Source organism: Ornithorhynchus anatinus, chromosome 4 (genome assembly GCF_004115215.2).
Source record: "Ornithorhynchus anatinus isolate Pmale09 chromosome 4, mOrnAna1.pri.v4, whole genome shotgun sequence".
Taxonomy (NCBI): domain Eukaryota; kingdom Metazoa; phylum Chordata; class Mammalia; order Monotremata; family Ornithorhynchidae; genus Ornithorhynchus; species Ornithorhynchus anatinus.
Genome location: NC_041731.1, coordinates 125,125,570 through 125,152,010, shown reverse-complemented (window position 1 = coordinate 125,152,010; position 26,441 = coordinate 125,125,570). Strand labels below are relative to the sequence as shown.

The 26,441-nt window shown below is 49.0% G+C and overlaps 1 protein-coding gene across 10 annotated transcripts; it reads left to right on the top strand.

Annotated features, from left to right (window-relative positions):
* ZNF518B (zinc finger protein 518B) lies at positions 1-25,672 on the top strand. 10 transcript variants are annotated; one of them, XM_029062768.2, is made up of 5 exons: positions 11-88; positions 11,505-11,673; positions 12,689-12,742; positions 19,420-22,813; positions 23,648-25,672. In XM_029062768.2, the coding sequence occupies exons 4-5, from the start codon at positions 19,521-19,523 to the stop codon at positions 23,661-23,663; spliced, it is 3,309 nt and encodes a 1,102-aa protein (XP_028918601.1). In that variant the 5' UTR covers positions 11-88; positions 11,505-11,673; positions 12,689-12,742; positions 19,420-19,520; the 3' UTR covers positions 23,664-25,672. The 10 variants fall into 10 exon arrangements, with proteins under 10 accessions (XP_028918605.1, XP_028918612.1, XP_028918601.1 ...); XM_029062782.2 differs by lacking the exon at positions 11-88 and adding an exon at positions 3,089-3,556 and having other exon boundaries at positions 19,420-22,646; XM_039911935.1 differs by lacking the exon at positions 11-88 and adding an exon at positions 3,089-3,556.
* The last annotated feature ends 769 nt before the right edge of the window (positions 25,673-26,441 follow it).

Here is a 26,441-nt window from a genome sequence, read left to right as displayed (position 1 = left end):
GGCCGCCGAGGTGGGGCCGAGAAGGAGCCGCGGCGTCCGGCGCGCCGCCGCCCCCCTTCCCTCCCCTCCCCCCAGGACCGGCCGCTCGGTGAGTGTCCCCTTCTCCCTCCTGCCTCCCTCCCTTCCTCCCTCCCTTCCTCCCTCCCTTCCTCCCTCCCTTCCTCCCTCCCTCCCTCCGGTCCCAACCCTGCCCTAAGCGCTCCGAACGGGCCCCTCCCGCCGCCGCGGGCCCGCCCGGACAAGGCGCCCGGGCGGCGGCTCCTCCCCAAGACCCCGGGGAAATCAATAAGAACGTCGATTGGAGGTGTAAAGGAGCCCGGCGCCGGCGGGGAGGGGCCCGGCGCTTCTCCAGCCCGGCCGCCCCCCGGTCATTGCTTCGTCCGTGCGGCTGTTTAGTCATGCGTTTATTCATTCGGTCGTGTCTCCTGCGTGCGGGGCACTGTACTGAGCGGCTCTCGGCCTTGGCAGCCCGAGGCTCGGCCTTGGCCGGCGCCGGTGACAGCGGCCTCCCACGGGAGCCCCTCGTCGGGCGGGGATTGGCTCCCTCTCTCGCCCCGTTGGCCATTCCAAGCGCTTAGGACGGTGCTCGGCACCTTGTAAGCGCTCAATAGATACGATGGAGTGAAGGGATCCTCGGTCTCCTCTTCGTCCTCCCCTTCCTCCCACTGGGAACCTTTTGGTGGGTCGCTATCGGTGGCCCAATTGTCCATTCCAAACGCTTAGGACGGTGCTCTGCACCTTGTAAGCGCTCAATAGATACGATGGAGTGAAGGGATCCTCTGTCTCCTCTTCGTCCACCCCTTCCTCCCACTGGGAACCTTTTGGTGGGTCGCTATCGGTGGCCCAATTGTCCATTCCAAACGCTTAGGACGGTGCTCTGCACCTTGTAAGCGCTCAATAGATACGATGGAGTGAAGGGATCCTCTGTCTCCTCTTCGTCCACCCCTTCCTCCCACTGGGAACCTTTTGGTGGGTCGCTATCGGTGGCCGAATTGTCCATTCCAAGCACCTAGGACGGTGCTCTGCACCTTGTGTGCGCTCAATAAATACGATGGAATGAATGAGTCGTCCTCAGCCGCCTCCTCCTCCTCCCACTCCTCCTCCTCCCACTGTGAACCCATTGTTGGACAGGGATGGTCTCTATCTGTTGCCAAATTGTACATTCCAAGCGCTTAGGACAGTGCTCAGCACATAGTAAGCGCTCAATAAATACGATTGAATGAATCCTCCTCGACCTCCTCCTCCTTCTCTTCATCCTCCCCATCCTCCTCCTCCTCCCCATCCTCCTCCTCGGCCTCCTCCTTCTACCGGGCCTGTCTCCCCACCCTCATCATCCTCGTCAATCACTTGTTCATTCAGTAGTTCTGATTGAGCGCTTACTATGTGCAGAGCACTGGACTAAGCACTTGGAATGGGCAATTCCTCCTCCTCCTCCTCCCCGGCCTCGTCTTCCTTGTCATTGAGTCATTCAATAGTATTGATTGAGTGCTTACTCTGTGCAGGGCACTGGACTAGGCTCTTGAAATGTGCATTCAATCGTGTTTATTGAGCGCTGACTATGTGCAGAGCACTGGACTGAGCGCTTGGAACACACAATTCGGCAACAGATCGAGACCGTCCCCGCCCAATGACAGTCTCGCGCTCTAAACGGGGGAGACGGACAGCGAAGCAAAACAGAACGAAACAAGACAACATACAAAACAATTTATTCTCGGCCTCCCCGTCCTCCCCCCTCACCCCCCGGAGGCGGCCGGGCTGAACCGCCCGGTCATCGGACACCCGGGGGAGGAGAGCGGCGTCCTAAACACCGTGGGATGCGCCATTCAAGCGCTTAGTACAGGGCTCTGCACCCAGTAATGGCTCAAGAAATACGATTGATGAAGGAATGAGGGACTGAAAGCCCTGCTCTGTGCTGAGCACCGCGCTAATCGACGGGCGGGTGGCAACCCCCCTTGGCCGGCCGGAAGGTCCCTTCCTGCAGCGTGGGGGCAAGTGGGGTTGGGGTTGGGTCGAGGGGTTGGGGACGTGGATTTGTCCAGCGTCGGCGGTCGGGGTCCGGGAGGTGGAACGGCCTCGGGGCGCCTCTGCGGCGGGGGCCGCCCCGAGGTGAGGCCGGAGGCCGCATCGCCACCCTCCAGGAAGGAACCAGCGCCCCGGTGAGTGGCGACCCCAGAAGCCCGACACTTTCCGTCCAGGGTTTTTATTTTCGGCGCCCGGCTTCCTCCTGGCGAAGCCCGGTGGTGGGAAGGCGAGCTTAAGCCCTGGCTGGGACAAGGGACCGGCCCCGGGCCCCCGAAACCCCTCTAGGTTGAGTCGATCGTCTGCACAATGGCCCATCCGATGTCACCGTAGAAGGCTCCGAGCCCCGAGAATCACCTCTGATATCACAGAGGGGGTGGTCTTGCCTTTGTGGCCCCCTTCCCCCGGAGCTGGGAGGGGACCACGGAGAAGCGGTCCAGGTGAGGGGAATACCGCCGACCCTCCGCCGTCGTCCACCAGCAGGGACCCCGGAGGATGAGTTTTTCCCCTCCTCGGGGAGGCCAGATACCTTAAGCGGGTCTCCGTTGGACAGGCATTAGGTCCGCAGTCCCTTCCGGCCCGGCGGCTGCCTACTAGCCAATTTGCGGTAGGCAGGATGGGCAACTGTAGGACCGGGTGAGGTGTGGCTGTCCCGTCCTCCTTACTGGGCAAGGCTCTGTGATCCCAACCGTTGCTTAGAAAGCATCGTGGAGACCTTTTTTCTAACTAAGGCAGCAGAGTTAAGGGATGTCTTGAGATGACTTGGCCATCCTGAGCTCCTAGAGAGAGACAGGCTGTGACTAACTCACACGTGTGTATTCTTAGTACGTGCTTAGTGCAGAGCTCTGCACACAGTAAGCGCTTAATAAATAGCCTCCTACTCCGGAGCGCAAAGCGCTTGGGAGAATACAAAAGAGGGAATACAAAAGAGGACATTCCCCTTTCTCCTAAGTAGGGCATCTCCCCGTTGGTTCTCTTACGTGCATCCGAGCAGAGGCACGTAGCAGGCTCAGGATGACTGCCTAAAATGGCGACACTTCTGGCTTTACACTTACAAAGATGTTCTCTTGAGAGGATGAGAAGTTCAAGTTATGCCGTCTTGGGGGGTTGGGCGCTGTTCTGCGACGAACGGGTTCGTCGCCTGCAGTTCTCTTTTTTCTGGGTTACAGAGCTAAGCTTCAGCTCATTTTTCAGACAACACTGGCAGGAAGGAAGTGGTCAGTTCACCTCTTTCTCTGAGCCCTCAGCCATTTTGTCTTCCAACTTCTTTGTTGACCATCCGCCCGGCGGGAGTCATCTTTCCAAATCTGCTAAGTGTACCAGAGGAGAAAGGAGAAGTGGGTCAACCCACTTGTTCTGAGTTTTTATTCCCCCACAACGTAGTTTGGCTTTCATCCACTTAGGACGCCTCAAAAATGTGCTGTTTCTTTTGCGTAGACAATCTGTCGTGGGGTCACTGCTCGTAAATCCTGCAGGCTCTCAAGTTACTCTCTCGCCAGTGAACCCAGGGTGACTACTTAGCCTTAGGACTGATAAGGTAAGTAATATCTGGGATCTTTTTAGAGTGTAAATACAGAATGATATGACTGGACAAAATATGTCCCCAATTTAAAATCTTAGAAAAGCCTAGCTCGCTTTTGAACCAGTTTTGTGGTTTGCGGTTTTTATAATGTCATGTATGAAGTAGCCCTGCTCACATTCTAAATTTATTCAAAGTGAAATACTGGAGAACAATATTTATGCTGCAATAAAGTAAAAATTCAAACCGGTGGTGTCCTTACTTTCTTCAAGTTGAAAATACATGATTTCTAATTCTTTTTACGTGGTTTTTCCGATCCTTCTCCGCTGATTTGTGACCGTTATCCCAGCAAAATCCTGATCTTGTGTTTATTCCAGTGCTTAGCATGTAGTAACTCAATAAATCTCATTTTTCCTTCTTCTCCTTCTAGTCACGTACTAAGAACTAGTTTAAGCCATTTACCGGTAGTGTCATTATCTTTGGTTCTTGGACATTGCAGGAGGCATCTTGATATTTTCTGTCTTTTCTTTTTTTTTTTTTTTTTGCCTTTCGGTGTTAAGTTTTCAGCAGACTGGCTAATGCCCAGATAAAATAAGGTGTGGATGTGATAAGTTGTTCCAGGAGAGAATAGGTTTTGCATTATACAAGTTTTTGTGCACAGCATTTTATCTTGCTTAGAAAGGGGGAAATAACGAAAGTTAGAAAAATGAAAGGCTATCATGTTTATAAATTACAGTGTCAAAATCTAAAAGCCAAAAAGAGAGTGGCTTAGTGTGCTTGGGGAAGCCACTTTATGTTTAGCTTTTTGGGGCAGAGGGTGCCTTTCATCGGCAGTCACCTTCCCTGGTGGAAACTAGCCATTGGCATCAAACCAACATTTGTGGAGAATAGCTCCTGGAAGCGAAAGAAGATGGTGGTAGAGCTACCATTTCTGCCTCAAGCCTGCGCAACGAGCCCTGATAGCTGCACTTTTATCTCGTGAAAGGAATGTATCTTGAAATTTATCACGTGCCCCTATTGCTTGTTTTGTGCTGTCGCCCTCCCCACACGCACTTTTCCAGTTCAAAAGAAAACCTGATGGAGCAATTTGAAACTCTTGCTTTTAACTGAATAGTCAAAGGCTTTTCCGTGTCACCACTATATATATATATATATATATATAGTGTATATAAAAGGTGTGTGTGTATATATATATGTATATATAAAATGTACGTTATATATGTGTATATATATATATAAAATGTGTAGATATATATATATGTGTATGTGTGTGTGTGTGTGTATATATATAGTCTTGTGAACCTAAAGAAGATACGGTGGATAGTTAGTGAAATTCACTTATGGGCACACGTGATTGAAAAGGCCACACGAAAGCTGTCCTGTCTGATGTTCACAGAGCCTGGTGTTGTCTTCTCGTTTGCTTCCTTGGTTTTCTGCAACTACAGATGAAGCGTTTGGTCAGGGAGCCAGTCCTATTTGCAGTGCGCCGGGTGGCCCAATCCATGGCCATTGGCTGCCAATTTCCAGCTGAGAATTTCCAGCAGTAGCATTGTTTGTCTCCGCCTTTGTTTTACCATGGGCTTAAATCACTTCCTCTGTTCTCCGTGCTTTTGTTGGTCTGATTTCATTCGGCCAGCTAGTAGTTGTTCGGGTATCCTGCTGTCACTCCTTCTCTCCTGCGTAGCTGTTTGAAGTGATCGTAACTTCAGTGCTCAGAGACTGACTTCATTCCAGAGCTTCGTCGTTTGTGATTCTGTCTTGCCGTTTGATGTGGGTGGAACTGTTCAAGGAGCTGGATGTGATGTGTGTTGTGTCTAGGTCTTGCAGCTGTAGAGAAAGTAGGACAGCACTATAGACCTTGACTTTGGATTCTGCCACCATTTTGACAGTCTCCTAGAGGATGTGCTGATCATCTTGATTCTGTTTTCTACGTGTCTATTGTTGGGTCGTTGGTCATTATGCTGCCTAGAGAACAGAATTCTGTGACAGCCTCCAGCTTTGGGTTGCCAATGGAAATTCTTGGTTTTATAATAATAATGATGGTATTTAAGCTCTGTTCTAAGCATTGAATTTTATGTTTTTGTGTGTGTGGCTTCCCTGCTAGAGGAGGATACGTCACTTTTTAATAATAATAATAATAATTATGGCATTCGTTAAGCGTGTACTATGTGCCAAGCACTGTTTTAAGCGCTGGGGTAGATACAAGATAAATCAAGTTGTCCCAGGTGGGGTTCAAAGTGTTAATCCCCATTTCACAGATGAAGTCACTGAGGCACAGAGAAGTTAAGGGACTTGCCCAAAGTCACACAGCTGACAACTGGCAGAGCCAGGATTAGAACCCATGACCTCTGACTCCCAAGTCCGCGCTCTTTCCACCAAGCCATACCACTTCTTTAGACTTAGTTTCGGGCGGTAACACCTAGTGACTTGGGAACATAGTCATCTATATACAAGAGTTCTTGAATGACTTATGTCATGGGCTCTGGATAGGGCTCAAACTCTGTTGAGTGGGAAGGCCTGCATCCAGGTCTCTGGTCACATCTGGGCCACCTGGAATAAATTGAGCAGTACTGGGCCCATGACACAATCCTTGCTTTACTCCTCTAGTGATGGAGAACGAGTCAGGCTGGGCACCCTCAGATGTGCCCCAGCCAGCTACGCCATCGCGGTCCAGTCTCACGACCTCGATAAACATTTCAGGTGAGCCACGTTTACTGAAAACGTCTACGGGTGGTAGCCCATGCCTTTGAAAGGCCTAGGAAAGCCTTGTCGGGGTCTTGGTGCCATTCTGCTCCACTGTGATTCACTCATTCGTATTTACTGAGCACCTACCCTGTGCAGAGCACTGTTCTAAGCGCTTGGGAAAGTACAAGGGCATCTGAAGCTACGTTGCGACTTTTGGGTGGGGAAGCATCTGGCCAACAGTATCCTTCACCGGTCGATTGGAGAGGCCTCTGGTCAGCTCTTGCCAGTGATGGAGAGCAGTGAGATGTCTCAGTACTCGCTGTGAGTTGATCTTTCCCCTTTCTTCACAAAGGTGATGATGGGTGAAGATTATGGCATTGCTTCTGGTCCGCGTGTTGAGGGAGAGCTTCCCTAAAGGCTTAAGCAGGTACCTCGTGTGTGGGTGTATTTATCTCGCTTGGTCTGCTCTCGGGTCCAGGTAGTTTGCTGTCTTTCACACTGCTGCTGCAGTTACTTCCTCAGTAGTCAGCAGTCAGAACTCTGGAAAATGTCCCTGCAGCTGGATCCAGCAAGATCCACTGGGTAGGCAACCAATTCCAGCGCTTTGTGCGCATCACGAAAGACATTACGAAGGGGCCCGGAACGGGCCCCCACGATACCTCTGAAGAGTGAAGGTGACGGCTGGCTCATCCAGGACAAAGGAAAGACTCCCGAAGAGATCTCGGCAGGAACATTTTTTCAATGTTCTCCTTGACGACCCTTCTCCTGGTGAAGAGGAGGCCCTTTAAAGTGTCCATGTTGGAACCTTCCAACATGCAGAGTCGCAGCGCTCATCACCGATTACCCTTAAACCACACTGTCAGCCAGGAAGAGGCTTGGACCACTCAGAAGGCATTCAGGAGGATGGAAATGAGAATCTTCAGCCCTCTGCCGAAACTTCTCCACAGAACTTGCGACAGGTTTCCAAGAGTGGCGGTTGGATTCGAGTGTCGTAGTCGGCAGAGAAGGAGAACGATTGCGATCCGATGGATGCCCGAGGAAAATAGTTTTGTTACAGTTTGGTTTGTGGTAGCTTGTGTTAAAAAGCATCCAAGCTGCCAGATCTTTGAGAGTCACCCACTTTTACCTTAAAGTGCGTAGCCCAGTGCTCAGTACAGTGCATTGCATACAGGAAGTGCCAGTAAATACGATTGAATGAATTTGGAACTCCTTTCCCTTTATCTGTCTGTGTAGGTGTCTTTGGTATTAAAAGAAGACCTGCCAATGGTGATAATCACAGCGTGTGTGTGCGACTGAAAAGGCCGATGTGGTGCTGGCCACACCTTTGGTGTCTGACAGACCCCAGCTCTCCCCTTCTTCGGCATTTTCTGAGATCACATCTCCTCCAGGAGGTCTTCCCTGATAAATCGGTAGTCTTCCCACCCTGTATTTTCTCTCACTGCCACCTCTGTCCCTCCATGCCACCCGGGCACTTAAATTAGCCCGGCGTAGCATTTAGGGTCGTATCTTAGATTGGTCTCCTTGTCTATCCTTTATTTAAGGGTCCTTCCTCAGGGTCAGCCCTCCCTCTGGGCTATGAACTCCTTGAGGGCAGACACTAGGTCTACTAACTCTTTATTTATTTTTTTGGTTCTTTTTCAAGGACTTAAAACAGGTCTCTGAACACCCTCCACTCTCGGTAAATATTATCAGTGAAGGAACGTGATTACAAAATCGGGGAAGGCTCTTTCAGCAACACAAACCTGTCTGGGTTTCGGTGCCATATTGCCTCATGACTGAGTGCATAAGTAGTTATGTAGAGGCCAGTCAAAAAAAAAAATTAAAAACTAAGATTTATTGTGCTAGGATTTTGAGATTGTCACTTTCATTGAAGTTTGCTTCATAATAATAATAATAATGGTAATAAGTACTTTATGCCTAGTACTGTGCTAAGCCTTGGGTTAACTAGAAGATAATCAAATTATAGATGGTTCCTGTCCCACATGGTGAATTTAGTGAATTTATCCAGGGGAGCCAGATTTGCCCAATAGCTGACAGAACCCATTTTTGGTATCCAACGTGCTCGAAATGTCGAAACACAGTTTGGCTTTCTGTTGCTCTTTCCATTTCTGCATCTACTCTAGGCTATGGTGGAGTTTGTGTCCGCTGGACTTCTCTATACTGGTCTAAAACCATGTTGCACTGGATACTCCGTTGTTGACGGATCCGTAGCTTTAGACCCCTTACTCCTTGTCTGCAAGTGAAAATGCTCCGAGCTTCTGCCTGCCATCTTGATGGGTCTGATGATTGGTGAAGTCGTGTACGATTGCCTCGGCCTTGGTAAACCCCCTCCGTTCGGTCCACCGCAAAGAGTACACCTCTGGGAATCGGGAGGCCGGGGTTCTAGTCCCGGCTCTGCAGGTAGAGGCGACGGTAGTGAAGATTTCTGCCTTCAGAGGATTTGAGGTATAGGGCTGAGCAGGAATCCCCCACACTCGTGGATTTATGAGGGCGGCCAAGGCAGCCGCAGATCCCGAGGCATTCCCTGTGGGATTATGGATTATTATTTTATAGCGTCGGGGCTGTGCTGCAGTCGTTGCCCAGAAAATGGGTTTCACCCATAAGGGAATCTCAGTGTGTTGCACAGTGTTCTGCACATTGTGCTGCAGCCCTGTGCCCACCTACTGGCTCCTTGAACTCCAAGCCCCAGTGGGAACAAGAGCGGCAGAGACCAGAAGGCGGATGGCCAGACCCCTCTCCCCGTCAACTCCTGTCCAAGAGTTTTCGATCTGGAATTCACTGGTCGGAGCCTTTTGCCCATCACCCTTCGTCAGGCGGGACCCTCATGTCGAAGCGAGGGCTACACACCATCCCTCATTTCCCTGACTTGCCCTCTGCCAGGAGCGTGGCCGATTTTAGGGCTGGGCTGAACAGAAGTCGGGGCCGAGTTTGTAATGCTGCAATTTGACGGGCTCTCTAGACTTCCTGGGACTCAAAATTGTACCGTTGGGAGGTTTAGTAACAGGGTCCCTGAAATGTTGCTCTCTTTCCAGGATTCTTTATCTGATGAGTCAGCCAGCAGGATCGAGTAGTAGTAACGGCATTTCTATTAAGCGCTTACCAGGTGCCGAGCGCTGTATTAAGCGCTGGGAAAGAATATACAGGAGGAAGTTAGACATGTTCGATCGTAAAGTAGATTCTGAGTCTTTTGAGGGCAGGGATCACGCCCTCTTTCTGACGTGCTCTCTCAAACACATGGTACAGGGCTTTGCACACAGGTGCTTAAAATGTACTATGAATTGACTGAGGATTCTGAAAATGCAGAGCACAACGCTGGGAGCCGTGAAACTTTCCAGGAAGTACAGCTGCTTGTGCTGTATCTTGTGCTTTCATTACGTGTTTTCAGTAGTGCACTATTACGGAAGTAAGGGAAGTTCTTTCTCCCAGGGTTGTCGTGTGCAGCACAAAGGGGGTGTTGGAAGAGATGATGCGCTGTGCAGGAACGTGATGTCAGACATTGTGTGAACTGATTAGCTCGAGTTCTCGTGAACGCGAGAATCTTCAGAACATTCCTCGCATTATGCTCATTCCCCATTGGAGAATGTGGGTTCATTTGCCTTCCTCAGGCTGCAATACCCTCAGTTCTTCTACAGAGAGGCGGCCGCATTCTTGGGAAGCCCCGTCATCAGGGTAACTGGTTTTGCAGTCCTCACCGCATCCGATGCAGTTCACGTGCGCACAACCGTTTCTTCTGACTCTCTGCATCCAGACAGGATTGTGTTGGACAGAAATTCCCTAATCCCCTAACTGCGTGTTAGGCCAAATATATGTGAAATCTCAAGTTCTGATAGAACGAAGGGTACATCTGGCACTCGATAGACATCCTCAGAGGTCTGGATTTGCTTTTGACATCCCATCGTTTGCAGTATTTACCTGTTATCTTGGTGATTATTGAAGATCTTATTTATTGGATTTAAGTTGGTTTATTTTGTCCGTTTTGCTTCCTCTTATAGACTGGAGCCTTCTTAAACTACTCAGAATTCCATATATTGTCCTGTAGACTGTAAGCTCCTTGGGAGCATGGAGTAGCAATTGGGAGATGTAAGGTTGGAGGGAATTAGCTATCTCTTGGAGAAGATGTGGTCTCAGCGGGGCTTTGAAGATGGGAATCCTGTGGTCTGTTGGATGAGAAACTCTAAACTCTTTGTGGGCAGGGAACGTGTCTATCAACTGTGTTACATTGATTTCTCCCAAGTGCTTAGTACAGTGTTGTGCATGCAGTAAGTGGTCAATAAATATGGTTGCTTGAGCGGGAGGCAGTTCCAAGTAGGGATAAGAGCAGATCAGGAGTTTGGTGGCAGGAGAAATGAGAAGGAGGCACAGTGAGTAGGTTGATTTGAGAGGAGCACGGAGTGTGAGCTGAGGGAGAAGGAAGTGGAGAAATAGGAGGCAAGAGCTAAATATGTTTCTAAGCAATTGTCAGGTGTTTTTGCTTCCTGCGGAGAGAATGGATAATTAATGGGGTCTCTTTTCTAGTGGGGAGTGGTCTGCATTATGACAGTTTTGCAAAATGATAGGGGACGCAGAGTGAAACGTAGACTGAAGGGGGGAGAGGATGGAGACGAGAAGATCAACGAGGAGGCTGATGCAGCAGGAAGAAATCAGGATCTGGCAAATGCTTGGGCTAGTAAGGTAGCCATTTTGGCTGGAAAGGGAGGGCTGAATTGAAGAAATGCTGGGGAGATGCAGCCTGGCCTAGTGAACAGAGCACGGGCCTGTGGCGGGGGGGGGGGGTGTCACAGGACCCAGGTTCTAATCCCACTCCACCACTTGCCTGATGTGTGACCTTGGGCAAGTCATTTCACTACTCTGAGCCTCAGTTCCCTCATCTGTAAAATGGGGATTAAGACTGTGAACCCCATGTGAGACAGGGACTGTGTCCAGATAAATTGCATCTATCTTAGCGCTTAGTACCATGCCTGGTGCATGGAAAACACAACAAATACCATAAAAAAGTGAACCAAGGATATTTGGTGACAATGAATTTGACTTTTAAAAGGAAGAGAGGAGTCAAGGATAGTAGAGTATTGCAGTTTTGGGCTTGAGAAAAGGGAAGGATGTTGATTTCCAGCTGGAGAGAGGTGAAGGGGAGGATGAAGAATTCTGTTGGAAACCTGTTGATCTTGATTTACCAGCATAGTTCCACGTTGAGAGAGCCTAGTGGTGGAAGGAAATAAGAGACCGCAGAGGAGCGGGGAGGCGATAGGCTAGTGAGGTTGATTTGAGTGTCTTCTTCCTTAAGGCTTTAAGAGGGGATGAACTCCCAAGAGATGACTACGGAATCTGGCACAGTCTCGAGGAACACCCGCTGATAAGAGGTGGAGCCCGAGAGGCCAGAAGGATTGACCAGAGAACTAAGAGGAAAACCAGGAGAGAACTGTAAGGAAAAAACAAAGATGGATCCAGAAAAAGTAAGTAGTCTACGGCATCCGAGGCAGCCAAGAATAGTAGAAATAGTAAAACTGTTTATTGAGCATCCATTGCTTGCAATGCAGTGTGCTGAGCACTTGGGAAAAAAACCAAAAGAAGCATGAGACTGGTTCCCTACCCACAAGGAGCCTACAGTCTAATGCAGATTTAGAGGAAGATTAGGGCGCAGTAGAGTCTGTTAGTTTCAACAAGAAAAAGGTCATTGGCGTTCTGGGAGAGACTGCTTCAGTTGAACAGATGGGGTTGAAATCAGATGGAAGATGGTGTCAGGGAAGGAATTTGGAGGAGAGAAAGTGGTGTCAGCTCATTCAAGAGTTTGGACAGGAGGGAGTTGGGCTGGTAGCTCTGTGGTCCAGAGAAGGGTTTTTGTTTTTGGGTTTTTGGGTTTGTTGGTTGCTTTTTTTTTTAAGAGTAAGGGAGACAGACTTGTTTCAAGGCCAAGAGTGAGGTGTCAAAAGTGTCAGTCAGGAAGGGAAGAAGGGTGGTCGGTAGTGTTTAAAGAAGGTGAGGCAGGATGTGGTCAGGTGGTCAGAGGTACAGATGAATGGGGCCGATTTTTTTTTTTTTTGAAAGCAAGCAGGAGATCTCTTGAGAAATGGTTGAGAGGGTGAATGTGGGGGGTCCAAACAGCATCTTGAAGCAGATTTCATGAATCATTTCTTCTCTGAGCAAAACGAGTTGTAAAGTGTTGAAAATTGCCGCAAGAAATTTTTAAATATCCGGCTAATTTTCATCAAACCAGTCATAGTTGTGTCGTTTACTTGCTAATGCTTGGAAAGTAGCATCTTGGAGAGCCCTCCATTTGCTGGCCTTGGGATTTACACTGGGGGTCCGGTCTTGTCTTAATCTCTTGAGTCGTTTTTGACCCATAGCAGCTACGTAGACACCTCTTTCTCAGAATGCCCCACCTCCATCTGCAGTCATTCTGGTAGTGGATCCACAGAGTTTTCTTGGTAAAAATACAGAAGTGATTTACCATTGCTTTCTTCCACGCAGTAAACTCAAGTCTCCGCTCTCAACCCTCTGCCACGCCGCTGCGGCCCAGCACAGGTGAGTTTTGACATGTAGCAGATTGCCTTCCACTGGCTAAGCTAGGAGTGGGATGGATATGCCTCTGCTTGACTCTCCCTCCTCTAGCCGAGATCGCTAGAGTGCTGGAAACACTCTCCAGGTGTGATCCTGAGAGCAGGATGTTGGGCGTCCAAAAGGCTACCCGAGTGTTCTGGAGAACCTCTCATTCTCTAGGAGTTGGATGTGCAACCATCTGTGAAGACTTTCAAGACATTTGGCCCAAGCTAAGACAAAAATATGGGACCAGTGGGAGGTTAGCAGAGTTGAAGAGAAGCGAGGATAGGCCGAACACCTTCCAACTTACTCATCATCAAAGGAACTCTGGGGTCCCCACTTCACCACAGGGGCAGTTCAGAAGACTTCAGTGGAACCATCATTATCACAAAGAGGGATTCTCATGCTGGCGGTGCTAACACTATAACTTAAACTCCATGCTTTCCACCACTGAAGAGTAAGAGGCCTTTTGAGGTATGGAAAACTAGCCACAATTTGAAGGAATGACCTTAGCTCCAACTTGGGAGGAAAAATGGAGAAGCAGTTGAATCTGATGACTTTTCTACAGAACTCTAAAACCAGGAAGGGAACTGGTCTTCGGACATCTGGAAAGGTTCTCCTCCACATATTTCCTGTTATCGTCTCCGTTGCCACAGTAATCTCCGTCTTCAAGAAGATATTGGAGCGATGTTGGCTGGGGAATCTGCTGGGGAATCACACAGTTTCCAGCTCCACTGCGCTTCCCGAAACCATTTCCTTATGCTCTGCCGCCTCCCTTATCTGTAGCTTATTTTAATGTCTGTCATCTCCCTGTAGACTCTTTGAGGTCAGGAATTGTGTCCACCAACCGTATTGTACTTTACTCTCCCAAGTGCTTCGTACAGTGCTCTTCACACAGTAAGCACTCAATAAATGCTATCTGAACTGTAGTTTCACTCCAGAGTAAAACCCAGCACAGTAGATACGATCATTGCCGAACTACAGGTACCAGAAAGGTGCTGAGCGGAATTCCAAAACTTATTTGATAAATCATAAAAATAGTGGTATTTGTTATGAGTTTACTATGTACGAAGCACTTAGAGGTAGATATAAGCTCGTTAGGGGCAGGGAATGGGTCAGCTAATTTTATTGTTTTGTACTGTTCCAAGTGGTTAGTACAGTGCTCCTCACCTAACACTCAGTAAATGCCAGTGATGGTCCCTGTCCCACCTGGGGTTCACAGCCTAGGAAGGAGAGTAGGTATATGCCGTGTTTGTTGATCTGGCAAAGCATCAGTAGACTAGGGTTCCGGCAGTGGCTAAGAAAATTGACACAGAACTTCAGGCTATTCCAAAATGCTGCTGTTGGGTGGATCAGAATGTGTCATTCCTATCTTCGTAGGTCCAATCCTGGCCAATGTATTCTATGTCACACAAGGCAGCCAGGGGTCTGAAAGCTGGAATTGGAATAAACATATAAGCCACTGGAAAATGCTTTCAGGTCAGTTGTCTACAGGCATCATCCAAAGACTTCAGGGAAGTAATTCGGTAACTCCTTTATGCGGATGATTTTGCAGTTAGACCTATCATGCAATTGATGTTATGCAGATGATGGTGAATCTCTTCACAGTTTCAACACAGCACCAGAGACTGACATTATGTTTAAAGAAAACTGGTTAGGTACTAACCAGTTGCTGGGAAACCCTACTTAGAATCAAAGATTTTCACCAGCCAGACAGAACCTACTGCCGTCCCTGGATTCTGCTACCTGGGCAGTACAGTGCCTGGCTAGATGAAGGAACCAGCCAGGATTTTTAAAAACCCAGCAAGACTTTGACAGGCTGAAGGACAGTTGGAAGAGAATGGATCCAAAATCTCCATACCAAACTGTAAGGCTGTTGTGGTGTCCAGCCTTTTTTTAGAGAAGCTAAACTTGGACTTAGGACCAGACATAACCTCTTGTCACCAACATCACTTTGGTGCTTACTGTGAGCCAGACACTGTTCTAAATGCTGGGGTAGATAATGATGATGATGATGGTATTTGTTAAGCACTTACTCTGTGCCAAGCACTGTTCTAAGCGCTGGGGTATATTCAAGGTAATCAGGTTGTCCCATGTGGGGTTCACAGTCTTAATCCCCATTTTACAGATGAGGTAACTGAGGCACAGAGAAGTGAAATGATTTGCCCAGGCTTCCACGGCAGACAAGTGGCAGAGCCAGGATTAGAACCCACGTCCTCTGACTCCCAAGCCCGTGCTCTTTCCACTAAGTCACGCTGCTTCTACTGAAGCAATATCCCCGGCCTCACATGTTGTGGGTGGGATGTGTGAGGAGGACTGGAGTAGTCAGTGGTATTGACTGATGTATTGAGCACTTACTATGTGCGGAGCACTGTACTAAGCGCTTGGGAGAGAACAATGCAAGAGAATTAGGCACCTTCCCTGGTCGCCCATTAACATGCTTACAGTTGAGAAGGGGAGACAGATTTTAATGTAAATGGCTGGACGGGGGCCAGCAGAATATCCCAGCAGCTGGGATGGGGTGAAATGAAAGGAAGCATCCCCAAGCTCCACAGGTGGCATACATGGTTTGATGTTCTGCCCGCACCTCCGATTAAACATTTCTAAAACTGAACTCCTTATTTTCCCACCCGATCCCTTTCCTCTCGCAGTTTTTCATTCATTCATTCAGTAGTATTTATTGAGCGCTTACACTGTACTAAGTGCTTGGAATATACAATTCGGCATCACTGCCGAATGGCATCTACATTTGGTATTTTTCCCATCACTGTAGACATCACCACTATCCTCCTTATCTCACATGCCCGTAATGGTGGCATTGCCCACAATTCATCTCACTCCACCCAAAAATTCAGTCTGTCACCAAATCTTGTCAGTTCTACCTACACAGTGCTGCTAAAATCCACCTTCGCCTCTTTATCCAAGCTGCTGCCGTGCTGATCCGGACACTTATCCTGCTTTTTGACTTCTGCATCTGCCTCCTTGCTGATCTTCGGGCCTCCTTTCTCTCTCCACTACAGTCCGTCCTTCACTCTGTTGCCTGGATCGTTTATCACCAAAATGTTTCAGTCTGTGACTCCCCACTTCTGAAAAACCTCCAAAGACTGCCCGTGCATCTCCGCATCAAACAGAAACTCCTTAAAAAGAGAGCTTTAAAGCACTCAATCAGCTCACCCCACCCTCCTTCATGTCACTGATCCCCTACTACAGCCCAGCCTGCACATTCCGCTCCGAGCCAAGGCTAGGCAGAGATTGTGATACCAATAAGCAGGCTTCGTGCAGCAAGGGAACTCTTACTTTTGTTTGTTGTATTTGTTTAACCTCTTGGGCAAAGCTCAGGGGAATGTTGTTTAGTTTCTTCTGGGCAGAGGTCATATCTACCAATTCTATTGCATTACTTTGAGCCGATTGTTAGGGAGGGATTCTCTATCTGTTGCCAAATTGTATTTTCCAAGCGCTTAGTGCAATGCTCTGAACACAGTACGCACTCAATGAATACGATTGAATGAATGGATACTCTTCCACAAAACCCGGAGGAATGTTGTTTAGTTCCTTCTGGGCAGGGATCACGTCTACCAACTCTATTGCTTTGTACTCTTCCCAGTCTCTTAATACAGTCCTCTGCACACAGTAAGCACTGAAAAACCACTGATGGATTGTTACAAGGACAGTAATTAATTCATTCAGTCACATTTATTGAGCGCTTACTGTGTGCAGAGCACTGTACTAAGCCCTTGGAAAGTATAATTCCGCAACAGATAGAGACAGTCCCTACCTAACAACGGGCTCACAGTCTAGAAGAGGGAGCCAGACAATAAAACAAAGCAAGTAGACTTGCATCAATACCATCAAAATAGGTAAATAGAATTATAGATATATACACATTAATAAAATAGAGTAATAAATATGTACAGATATGTACAAGTGCCGTGGGGAAGGGGGTAGAGCAGAGGGAGGGAGTATGAGGGAGTGGCGGGGAGGAGCAGAGGAAAAGGGGGGCTCAGTCTGGGAAGGCCTCCTGGAGGAGGTGAGCTCTCAGTAGGGCTTTGAAGAGGCGAAGAGAGCTAGTTTGGTGGAGGTGAGGAGGGAGGGCGTTCCAGGCCAGAGGTAAGAAGTGGCCCAGGGGTCGACGGCGGGACAGGTGAGAACGAGGCACCGTGAGGAGGTTAGCGGCTCCAGAGGAGTGGAGTGTGCCGGCTGGGCTGTAGACGGAGAGAAGGGAGGTGAGGTAGGAGGGAGCGAGGTGATGGACAGCTTTGAAGCCAAGAGTGAGGAGTTTTTGCTTGATATGGAGGTTGATAGGCAACCACTGGAGGTTTTTGAGGAGGGGGGTGACGCGCCCAGAGCGTTTCTGTAGAAAGATAATCCGGGCAGCAGAGTGAAGTATAGACTGAAGCGGGACGAGACCGGAGGATGGGAGATCAGAAAGGAGGCTAATGCAGTAATCCAGTCGGGATATGTTGAGAGATCAGACCCAGTTCCTGGCCATGTGGCACACAGTCTGATCTTAGCGACCCTTACAAGGAAAGAAACAGGACAAAATAAAGCAAAACCAAGAAGTGCATTGTAAAAGAAGCGCTGGTTTACTGGCCCTGATTAGCAGGGGAGTCTCTGCCTTTCAATCGCCTCTCTCTACTAGTGCTGGAGGAAGCCCTAGTAGTGATAAAATTTTCTCTAGCGTCCCCTTTTTAAGCACAACATAGAGTTCATCAAGTGTTTCTTCCACAGCCTAGTGGATAGAGCATGGGCACAGGAGGCCTGAGTTCTGGTCTGAGCCTCAGTTCCCTCATCTGAAAAATGGGGATAAAATACCCACTCTCCTTCCGTGTTCGATTGTGAGTCCTGTGAAGGAAAGGGGCTGTGGCCAGTACGATTATTCTGTATCTATTCCCGCGCTTAGCGTGATGTTTTGCAACACAGGTGCTTAAGGAAATGCCGTAATCGATCCAATTGTCATTCTGGAGAGAAATGCTACAGACAGTAAGAAGCCACTTGGGTGCCTTGGGTGACAGTATCTTCTCATGACTCATGACGGTATCTTCTAGACTGTGAGTCTGTCGTCGGGCAGGGATCGTCTCTGTTGCCGAATTGTACTTTCCAAGCGCTTAGTACAGTGCTCTGCACACAGTGAGCGCTCAGTAAATACGATTCAATGATTGAATGATAGGCGCCATGCCTTTGGCTGCAGCAGGCAGCGGCGTTCTCCATTTTCTCTTCTTGGATTTTTATCAGCCTCAGGTGAGCAGTAAAGACGCGTAGGATTGTGCAATTAAAGTTTTCCTTCGAAACGCCAGCGGGTTCCAGACAAAGCAGTTGGAAGGGATGTTGGGTTCACCTGGGATTCATTACCTTCGGGAGTACACGTCTCCTGAGATAATCAAGAAAGGAGCAGCAGCGGTGAGGCCAAAGCAAAACAAGCGGGATGATAGCTCTTGGTGTGTGTTTGTGTGTGTAGTGAGCCCACAACAAGCTGCCTTAATAGTGACCTTTTGTGGTCCCGTGAGCAACAACGAGGAAGAGGCTGGCGAAGGCACTCATGGGCTTTACGTGAGGCGGGTGACGGCTGGCCCGAGCGGGGGCGGAGAATGGAGGGAGGCGTGGTCTCCTCTCCCTCTTCTACCCAGTAACGGGCCTGGACTAATCAATGACTGCCACGGGCATGCAGAGGAGAGGCAAGAAGGAAGCACACCGAGAGGAGCAGGAGAAGGCAACCGCACTCGGAAGCCGAAAGAAGCGTTGGCAGAACGGGCTCTGTTGACCAGCAGACTGGCATTGGACTCTTGGTGGAGCGGAGGGAGTGTGTGCATGTGTCACTCCCTTGCACGTCGGAGTGGAGGGAGTGAGTGTGTGTATGGGTCACTCCCTTGGACGTTGGTGAAACTAAAGAACTTTCCACAGTAACCTTGGTGATCAGAGTTGTGGTTTGACTACGTGTCACCGAGGCTTCCCCGGTCCAGGAGGGTCTTGATTAGTATGACCTGTGGGCGGGGGGTGAGGGTTGTGAGGAGGGTCGGGGGAAGGGCCCGTAGAGTGTGTGTAGGTGTGCGCGTGCGAGAGTAGATTGTGGAGGGAAGCGTGCATTGACCTGAGCCAATGGGAAGCAATGCGGCTAGTGGAAAGAACACGGGCCTGGGAGTCAGAAGACCTGGGTTCTGATCCCAGCCCCACCATCTACCCGCTCTGCGACCTTGGGCAAGTCACTTAATTTATCTGGGCCTCAGTTTTTTCATCTGTAAAATAGGAATTTAATACCTGTTTTCTCTCCTACTTAGACCACGAGCCCCTTGAGGGACCCGATTATCTTGTACCCACCCCAGCGCTTAGTATAGGCCGTGGCACGCAGTAAGGGCCTAACAGATGCCACAGTTACTCTCAGGGGTTGCCTTGGGGAAACACAATCTGGTGCCGTAGGGCACCTGGGTGTATTTAGTCAAGTGGGAATTGTAGCGAAACGTTGAAGTGGTTGAATGGTATTTTCAAGCCATCTGCTCACCTGGCTTAGGCGTTCAGGTTTCTGAAAGGTCATTCAAGTTTTTCATGTCTGAAAATCTTCATAACCGACAAAGGATTTTTGTAGCAGGACTGTTTCTTTATCGTTATCGTAAATGTAGTCATTAGTAAACCACATTCTTTTGTGTTTTCGTTTCTCTTCCCTCTTCTAGTGTTGATTCAAGGCATCGAAGAATTTAAAGTGCTTAAGCGTGTGGGATACAGAACCCCGAAGTAACAGAGATTTCATAGTCTTGACTAAGAAGCTGCCCCTATGCCAATGAAAGGACATGTGGAAGGTCTAGCTGCTAGATCATCGTACTTCTTGGATTGGGATTTTGATATGCACTTTTTCCTGGAAATGCAGATTAAAAAAATGAAGGAGATGGTCCCTCCATTATATGCCCAGCAAACGAATGACGCAAATGATTCCTCGAGTACTTCGCCCAAGCAGCCCAAGAGCGAAAAAGGAAAGCAGCCCAATGGGCAGGAAGCCCAGAGTCTTTGTTACCAAGGAAACGAGGCGGAGGGTGGCCGGGTGTCAGCCGTGACGTGTGGAAAGTGCGGAAGTGTTCATCAGATCCCGACGACGGACTCGAAGAAGCAAAACCAGCGAAGCCCAAGTGCCGACCAAAAGCTTTTCGTCTGTAACCAGTGCAGTCTACGCGTGCCTCCACCCTTCCATTTCGTATCCGATACAGCGGGTGCCGTTGACGTGGGCAGTACGGAGAAAAGTATCCCAAGGAAAAATGAAAATAAGTTTCAAGTGAGGAACTTCCAGCCGGGAAAATACTACTGTGATAAGTGTCGATTTTCCACCAAGGACCCCCTGCAGTACAAAAAGCACATGATACAGCACGAAGAGATTCAGTTCATCTGTTCTCATTGTAACCATATCTCCTACACAAAGGGAGAGTTCCAGAGGCACTTGGTAAAACACACAGGGACTTTTCCTTACAAGTGTGAATACTGCAGCTACGGGGCTATTAGAAACGATTACATCGTCAAGCATACGAGACGGGTACACGAGACGGTTAACCACAAGCGGCAAATAAAACCGAACGGCGGCCCGGCGCGGAAGAGGGCCGCCTGGCCGCCGGGAGACAAGGGGCTGCTCGGAGCTCAGAACGGCCCGAACACAAAAGGGCGGTTCAATTCACCGTCATCAGCGGGCCCGTTCCGGGAGGGCCAAGTAGGCGTGGGGGGTCGGGCCGACCCCAGGGAACCCGGCAAAGAGACCGCGGCCGTTCCCGAGAGGGTCGGCGTTCTAGACTCCACCGGAGAAACGCTGTTTGAGGATAGAAACGTGGAGGTGGAAGTTGTTTCTCCAGTCAAAGAGCCGGTCCTTCCCGGCATGCCGTTAACCGTGGTAGCTCCGGCCGAACTAGTAGTTCCAGCCAATTGTTTAGCACAGTTGTTGGACATTAAGACGGTCAACGGGACCCAACAACTCATTCTGAAACTTATTCCACTCAGAGAGAAGAATCTCTTTAAGCCTGCCTGTGGTCCTGCCCCCGAAAGGTCAAACTTCCCTTCATCTCAAGCAGTCAGCGAGCAGGGAAAGTCAGCCCCCGCTGCTCCGACCAAGCCACCGAGCCCTACGGGGAGGGTCCGAGAACCAGCCGACGGCGGCGACGGGAAACACAAGGGATCGGAACGTCTCGGATCTTCCTACCCTTGTCCGTCGGGTTGGAGCTCGGCAAACACTCAGGGCCGAGGCGAGCCCTGCCCCGGCCGTGATCCCGGAGTGGCTTTGACCAGAGAGACGATTTCAGAGTCGGGTAGGCCAGATCGTTTTCCCGTTTCCTTGCTGCCCCTTGACGGGGACGGTAGCAGTGTCACTCCTAAACTCTCTAAAGGGATAAATGGAGATTCCTGCCGCACGCAGAGAAAAGCGGCTGTTCTCCCGGTTCATTCTGCTGCTTTCCATCGGGAAGACGGGAAGAGGGCCGGGGATCAGCCGACTCGGCCTGCGGATGAAGGCCCGTCGACGGCCGCCGGTTCTCACCTCGGTGCGTCGCCATCCGGCCAGGGTGGCTCAGGTTCCGGGACTGGGGCCGGCTCCCTCTGTAAGATCCCGCCTTCTCATCTGCCTCTGGAAACTTCGGTCGTGGGACGGGATTCCCACCTTAGCGAACTTGCTCTCGCCCCCAACGGCTTGACTCCAGTATCCAGTGACGTATCTCAAACGCTCGAGACTACGCCCGGGGACTCTTTAGAACTGGACATTTCCACGGGCCATCCGAGGTCTCCCGAGGGCCCCGTCATCTCGTCGGTGTTTTCGCTCAGCACCGGGGAGGAAAACGTCCCCGAAGGCATAAAGTGGGGCGATCCCACGCACAAAAGCAAGTCCGCGGCTCTTTTGTGCGAAAAGATTGCCCGGCTGATATCCGCGAGCGAGTCGGCAGCCAGGCCTTCCTTCTGCCTCCCGGCGGCCAAGCAGCAGCACTCGGTTCCCGCGGAACTTCTGAAAGGCCGGTCGCTCGAAGGTCTGGACGTCCCAGGGCCGGGGACCGATTCCCCGTCCCCTCCGGAAACGCAGAACGGCGGCGAAGCCGGCGAGCAGTTCGTTCACGTGGCGGTGGGTCCTCCCGGTGACGAGGGCGATAGAAAAATCAACTTCCGGGGAATGAAGAAGGCTCATATCGCTACTCCGGTGTTTATTCCCGAAGGAACGGTGCTGAGGGTCCTCAACTGCGGTGAAAAGGCCCACGAAGTCGAGAGCGAGTCCCAGGAACCCCTCAAGCCTTATTGCAACGAGACGCTGCTCCCGAGGCCCGTTCCGCTCAGTGCTTTGGAGAAGCCCGGCCCGGACTTCCCGTCTCTGCTGGGGGACGTCGAATCGACGGACAGGCCCAGGAACCTGAGAGCGTTTGCGAGGAGCAAGGCGGCGAGAGAGGCGACTCCCCACAGCCCCACCAGCAAACAGACCCCCACCCCGCCGCACCCACCGAAGGGTAGCAACCCAAACAAGCCCAGCAGACCGGCGGCTAAAGGGTCCCCAACTCCCCGATGCAAGTCGAAGCCGGGGAACCAGTCGAGGAAGAAAGCCAAGGGCCAGCTTTCGGGCGAGCGACCGCACGTCGTGGTGGCCAGGCAGCTGCGCCTGGCGCCGGCTAAGGTGGGTCAGTTGATTAAGTGCCCCCGCCGTAACCAGCCGGTCATCGTGCTCAACCACCCGGACGTGGACCCTCCGGAAGTGATCAACGTGATGAAGATCATCAACAAGTACAAAGGCAACGTCCTCAAAGTGGTCCTGTCGGAAAGGACCAGCCACCAGCTGGGCATCAGGCGGAACCACAGACGGCTCACCTGTCGGAACTTGGAGACGGCCAGTCCGGTGAAAAAGCAGATCATGCTGAAGATGAAACTGAAAAAAATCCACAAGAACAACTACCAGGTAGTGGATTCCTTACCCGAAGGGTCATTGCAGTGTATGTTTAAGTGTTGGTTTTGCGGGAGGTTGTATGAAGATCAAGAAGAGTGGATGAGCCATGGACAACGCCACTTGATAGAAGCCACCAGAGATTGGGATATGCTTTCTCTTCCTCTGGAAGATCCCAAGGGGTGAGCTGTCGTCGAAGCAAACAAACAAAAAATTGTACTTTGGCGTTCAGGGGATTTTTTTCTTTTTTTTTTTTTTGTTATGGAGCACAGGGATTTATGGATGGGTTTTAAAAAAAAAAAGGCCAGGGAGGATTTTGAATGAACGAAACTAATCATTTGCTCTTGGAAAATAAAATTCATTTTTGGACAGGGGAACGAACCATCAGCACCTTTTCTCCCGGCAGGAATAAATAGAATGACGTAAAATGCCATATCCTTATGAATTTTTTAAAGGCTTACGGTCGGTCCGGTTGAATGGTTCAGATATCTGATGGAGAACCAACAAGAGCATCTTGGGTTATAATTTCATCCTAATGGATTCACAACCTCCCCTCTCCATAGCAGAGTGACTGTTGGCCTCGAGTGATCTCTCCCCATTCGGTTTGCCCCGATCCTAGGATCGTTGATGCAAAAGTTGATAGATTAACCTACCAGGTATGATTCTGGGGGAAAGGGAGAAGCTTTTCTTCTCAAGTGCCTAGTTTACTTTTTAGTGCCTGGTCTCATGGTCTCATGGTTCTTAGATACTCTTGATTTTAGCAAGTGCAGAGCCTTGGATCTGTGTGATAGTAGCAACAGCATTTATTGAGCACCCACTTGGTGTGGTGCAGTGTACTAGGCGCCTGTGAAGTACATAATAACAAAGCTCCCTCTCCTCAGGGAGCGTACGTTCTTAGTAGGGGAGAGTGTGAATTATTAATGTGAAAGCAGTGCTAAATCAGTGTGGTCTTGGAGGGGGGAGGCGAGGAGGAAGGATTATGAAGGACCTTTCAGTTCCGTCTTTTTTTCTTATAGGAGATGCACCACTTGAAAGAGGAATCCTGAATTCTAAAAGCTGCATTTGTTAGTGTTTGGAATTTAGAATGGAAAATGTTCAGCCCGTACCTTGGCCCTCTGGTACAAACATCATTTTTAATGGATTATTTTACAGTTTCTCATGTTAACAGGTGTGATCTGGAGTTATTCCATCTTAAGTTTACCGGTAAAGTAATAACTTTTGGGTGTGCATCTATGTGATTATACATATACATACAGAATTATTTTTAAGGCACTACTTGTAAAGAAAGTACTGGGAGTCGCTGATTTTTAAGGGCGACCCCTTTTATAAGGAAATCGGGTCAGAACTATTTAAGTACGTTTTCTACTGTAGAGATTACATGACATATTTAATTCTAGAAGTACATTTTTGATAAGTATTTGTTAACCCCAGTTTTGAGAACAATGAAAGCACAATTTGCTGTGGCGGAGATATGCCGTAGAAGGACAAAATCGTCTAGAAATAGTTGCGCCGCATTTCATCGTGCGGTCTTTAAAGGGTTGATGTGCGCAGTATTTTTCAGTTGATGCTTTGAGGAATGGGATTTTGGAATCTCCTATCATGCCCCTCTGAGGCAAAAAGTTGCAAATCTTAAATGTACTCAGAGTAAGTATACACCATCCGTGGGTACCATTTTAAAGCTACGACTACCGAGTTATTGAGAGAGGTTGTTTAGTCACTGGGGTTGTCGTACACGCTCTAGACGTTTGGTACGTGCCTGGGCCTGAGAGGAGAGCAAACCGATTTTTTTTTTTTTTGCGCGGGGATATACCGGGGAGATGGGAAGTGGGGGGGGGGGGGCAAAAATATCAAAGGATCATGATGTCCTTAACTGGCCGGATGATTCTAGACATACACAACACCCGTTGCGATTCCTGTGTTGGAGACAGTGGCAGCTGCTGAGAATGTGATCGTTGATTGAAATGTTCTTCTTTTAGCGTGGCCCTATTGCCCGTTTAATGAGAAGGAGTGGAACACTTAAATAAATATACACTTAGCCTAGCCCCTCCCCTCCCTCCAATATTCTATTTTGCTGAAGCCCTTCAGACACAAGAGGAAGGGGAAGGGTGCAGGTGAAGGCTCGCTAATCCCATATGAGCTCCACAGTCTTGGGCTATGTACTGTATTCTCTTCTGGTCCCGTAGCCCTGATTCCAGTGGTTTCCGGGCTGTTCGTGGGGGCTAAAGTGAGAGCGGTGTAACTTGGAAAGGACAGCGAATGCTTGTGCTATTGAATCCGATTCAAGTGCTGTTTCACTACAACATGTAGATATTTCTCGTTGACTAGATTTAGCAAGGGAACGTGGATGTGTATTCCCATCTTAGAAATGCTTTATAGTTGGATCGAACATTCCAATTCGAAGCGTCTGGAGACTCCCTTAGGGAATGTCCATGACTGTTTTTTTTACGTTGATTCCATGGTGTACTGCCACGGTCTGCCATGGTTTCCTGTACTTGGAAATATTTATAAACACAAAATAGAGAAGTAACAAATACCCAGAATCTTCTCCTCCCCATCCCTTTTTATATTTCCCATCTCAGTTTACAGGGTTCGATGAAATACGTTTTACAGGTAGGGCTCATTGTGCATTCAAACTAATTCCTTGAAAGGGGACTAGAAAATTATTTTTGCAGATTTGTATTTAAGTTAACTTCGTTTTTGGAACAGTCCATATAGATGCTCTGTATAATGATGACCATTTATGAATTACTGTCTTAGATGAGTATTGATTTGAAAATAATTGTACTAACACTAAACAACCTCGATTGGTGAAGAACATTAAAGAGAATAGAAAAGAAGGTATGTTATTCACGCATTAACTGTACACTCAAGTATTTATATAGTTCAGTACTATGCTTAGAATAAACTAAACCTTGTTTTTAAGAGCTATGTTACCATTTTGTGTCTGCTATTATAATTTCAAAATAAACGTCTGTACATAATCTTGGAAGTGTCAAAGCTTTAAATTGTAAATTTTTGTTAAATAAAACACTTGCAACTCCTTTTTGTTTCCGTTGTTAATTTGTAAAGCGGACCCATTTTAAAGTAAGCAGTCGCCTTTATTGAGCACCCCCTTGGTTTAGTGCACTGTATCAGGTGCTTGGTTCGTACAGAATAATAATAATCTTGGTATTTAAGCGCTTACTATGTGCAGAGCACTGTTCTAAGCGCTGGCGTAGATACAGGGTAATCAGGTTGTCTCTCGTGAGGCTCACAGTCTTAATCCCCATTATACGGATGAGGTAACTGAGGCACAGAGAAGTTAAGTGACTTGCCCACAGTCACACAGCTGACAAATGGCAGAGCTGGGATTCAAACCCATGACCTCTGACTCCCAAGCCCCTGCACTTTCCACTGAGCCACGCTGCCCGATCCCTGTCCTATGTGGGACTCACAGTCTCAATCCCCATTTTGCAGATGAGGTAATTGAGGCACAGAGAAGTGAGGTGCCTTGCCCAAGGTCACACAGCAGATAGTGGAGCCGGGATTAGAACCTATAACCTTCTGACTCCAGGACCGTGCTCGATCCACTACGCCATGCCGGTTCTCAGTAGAAATAACTGTGGTACTTGGAAAGCTCTTCCTAGGTACCAAGCCCTGGAGTAGATGCAAGATAAGTCTGCCCCCAATCCCTTTTCCTTATGGGGTTTCCAATCTGAGGCAGGAGAACAGGTATTGTATTCCCATTTTACATCTGAGACTGAGGCAGAGACATCAATTAATCAGTGCTATTTTTTGAGCACCTATTGGGTGCAGAGCACACTAAATGCT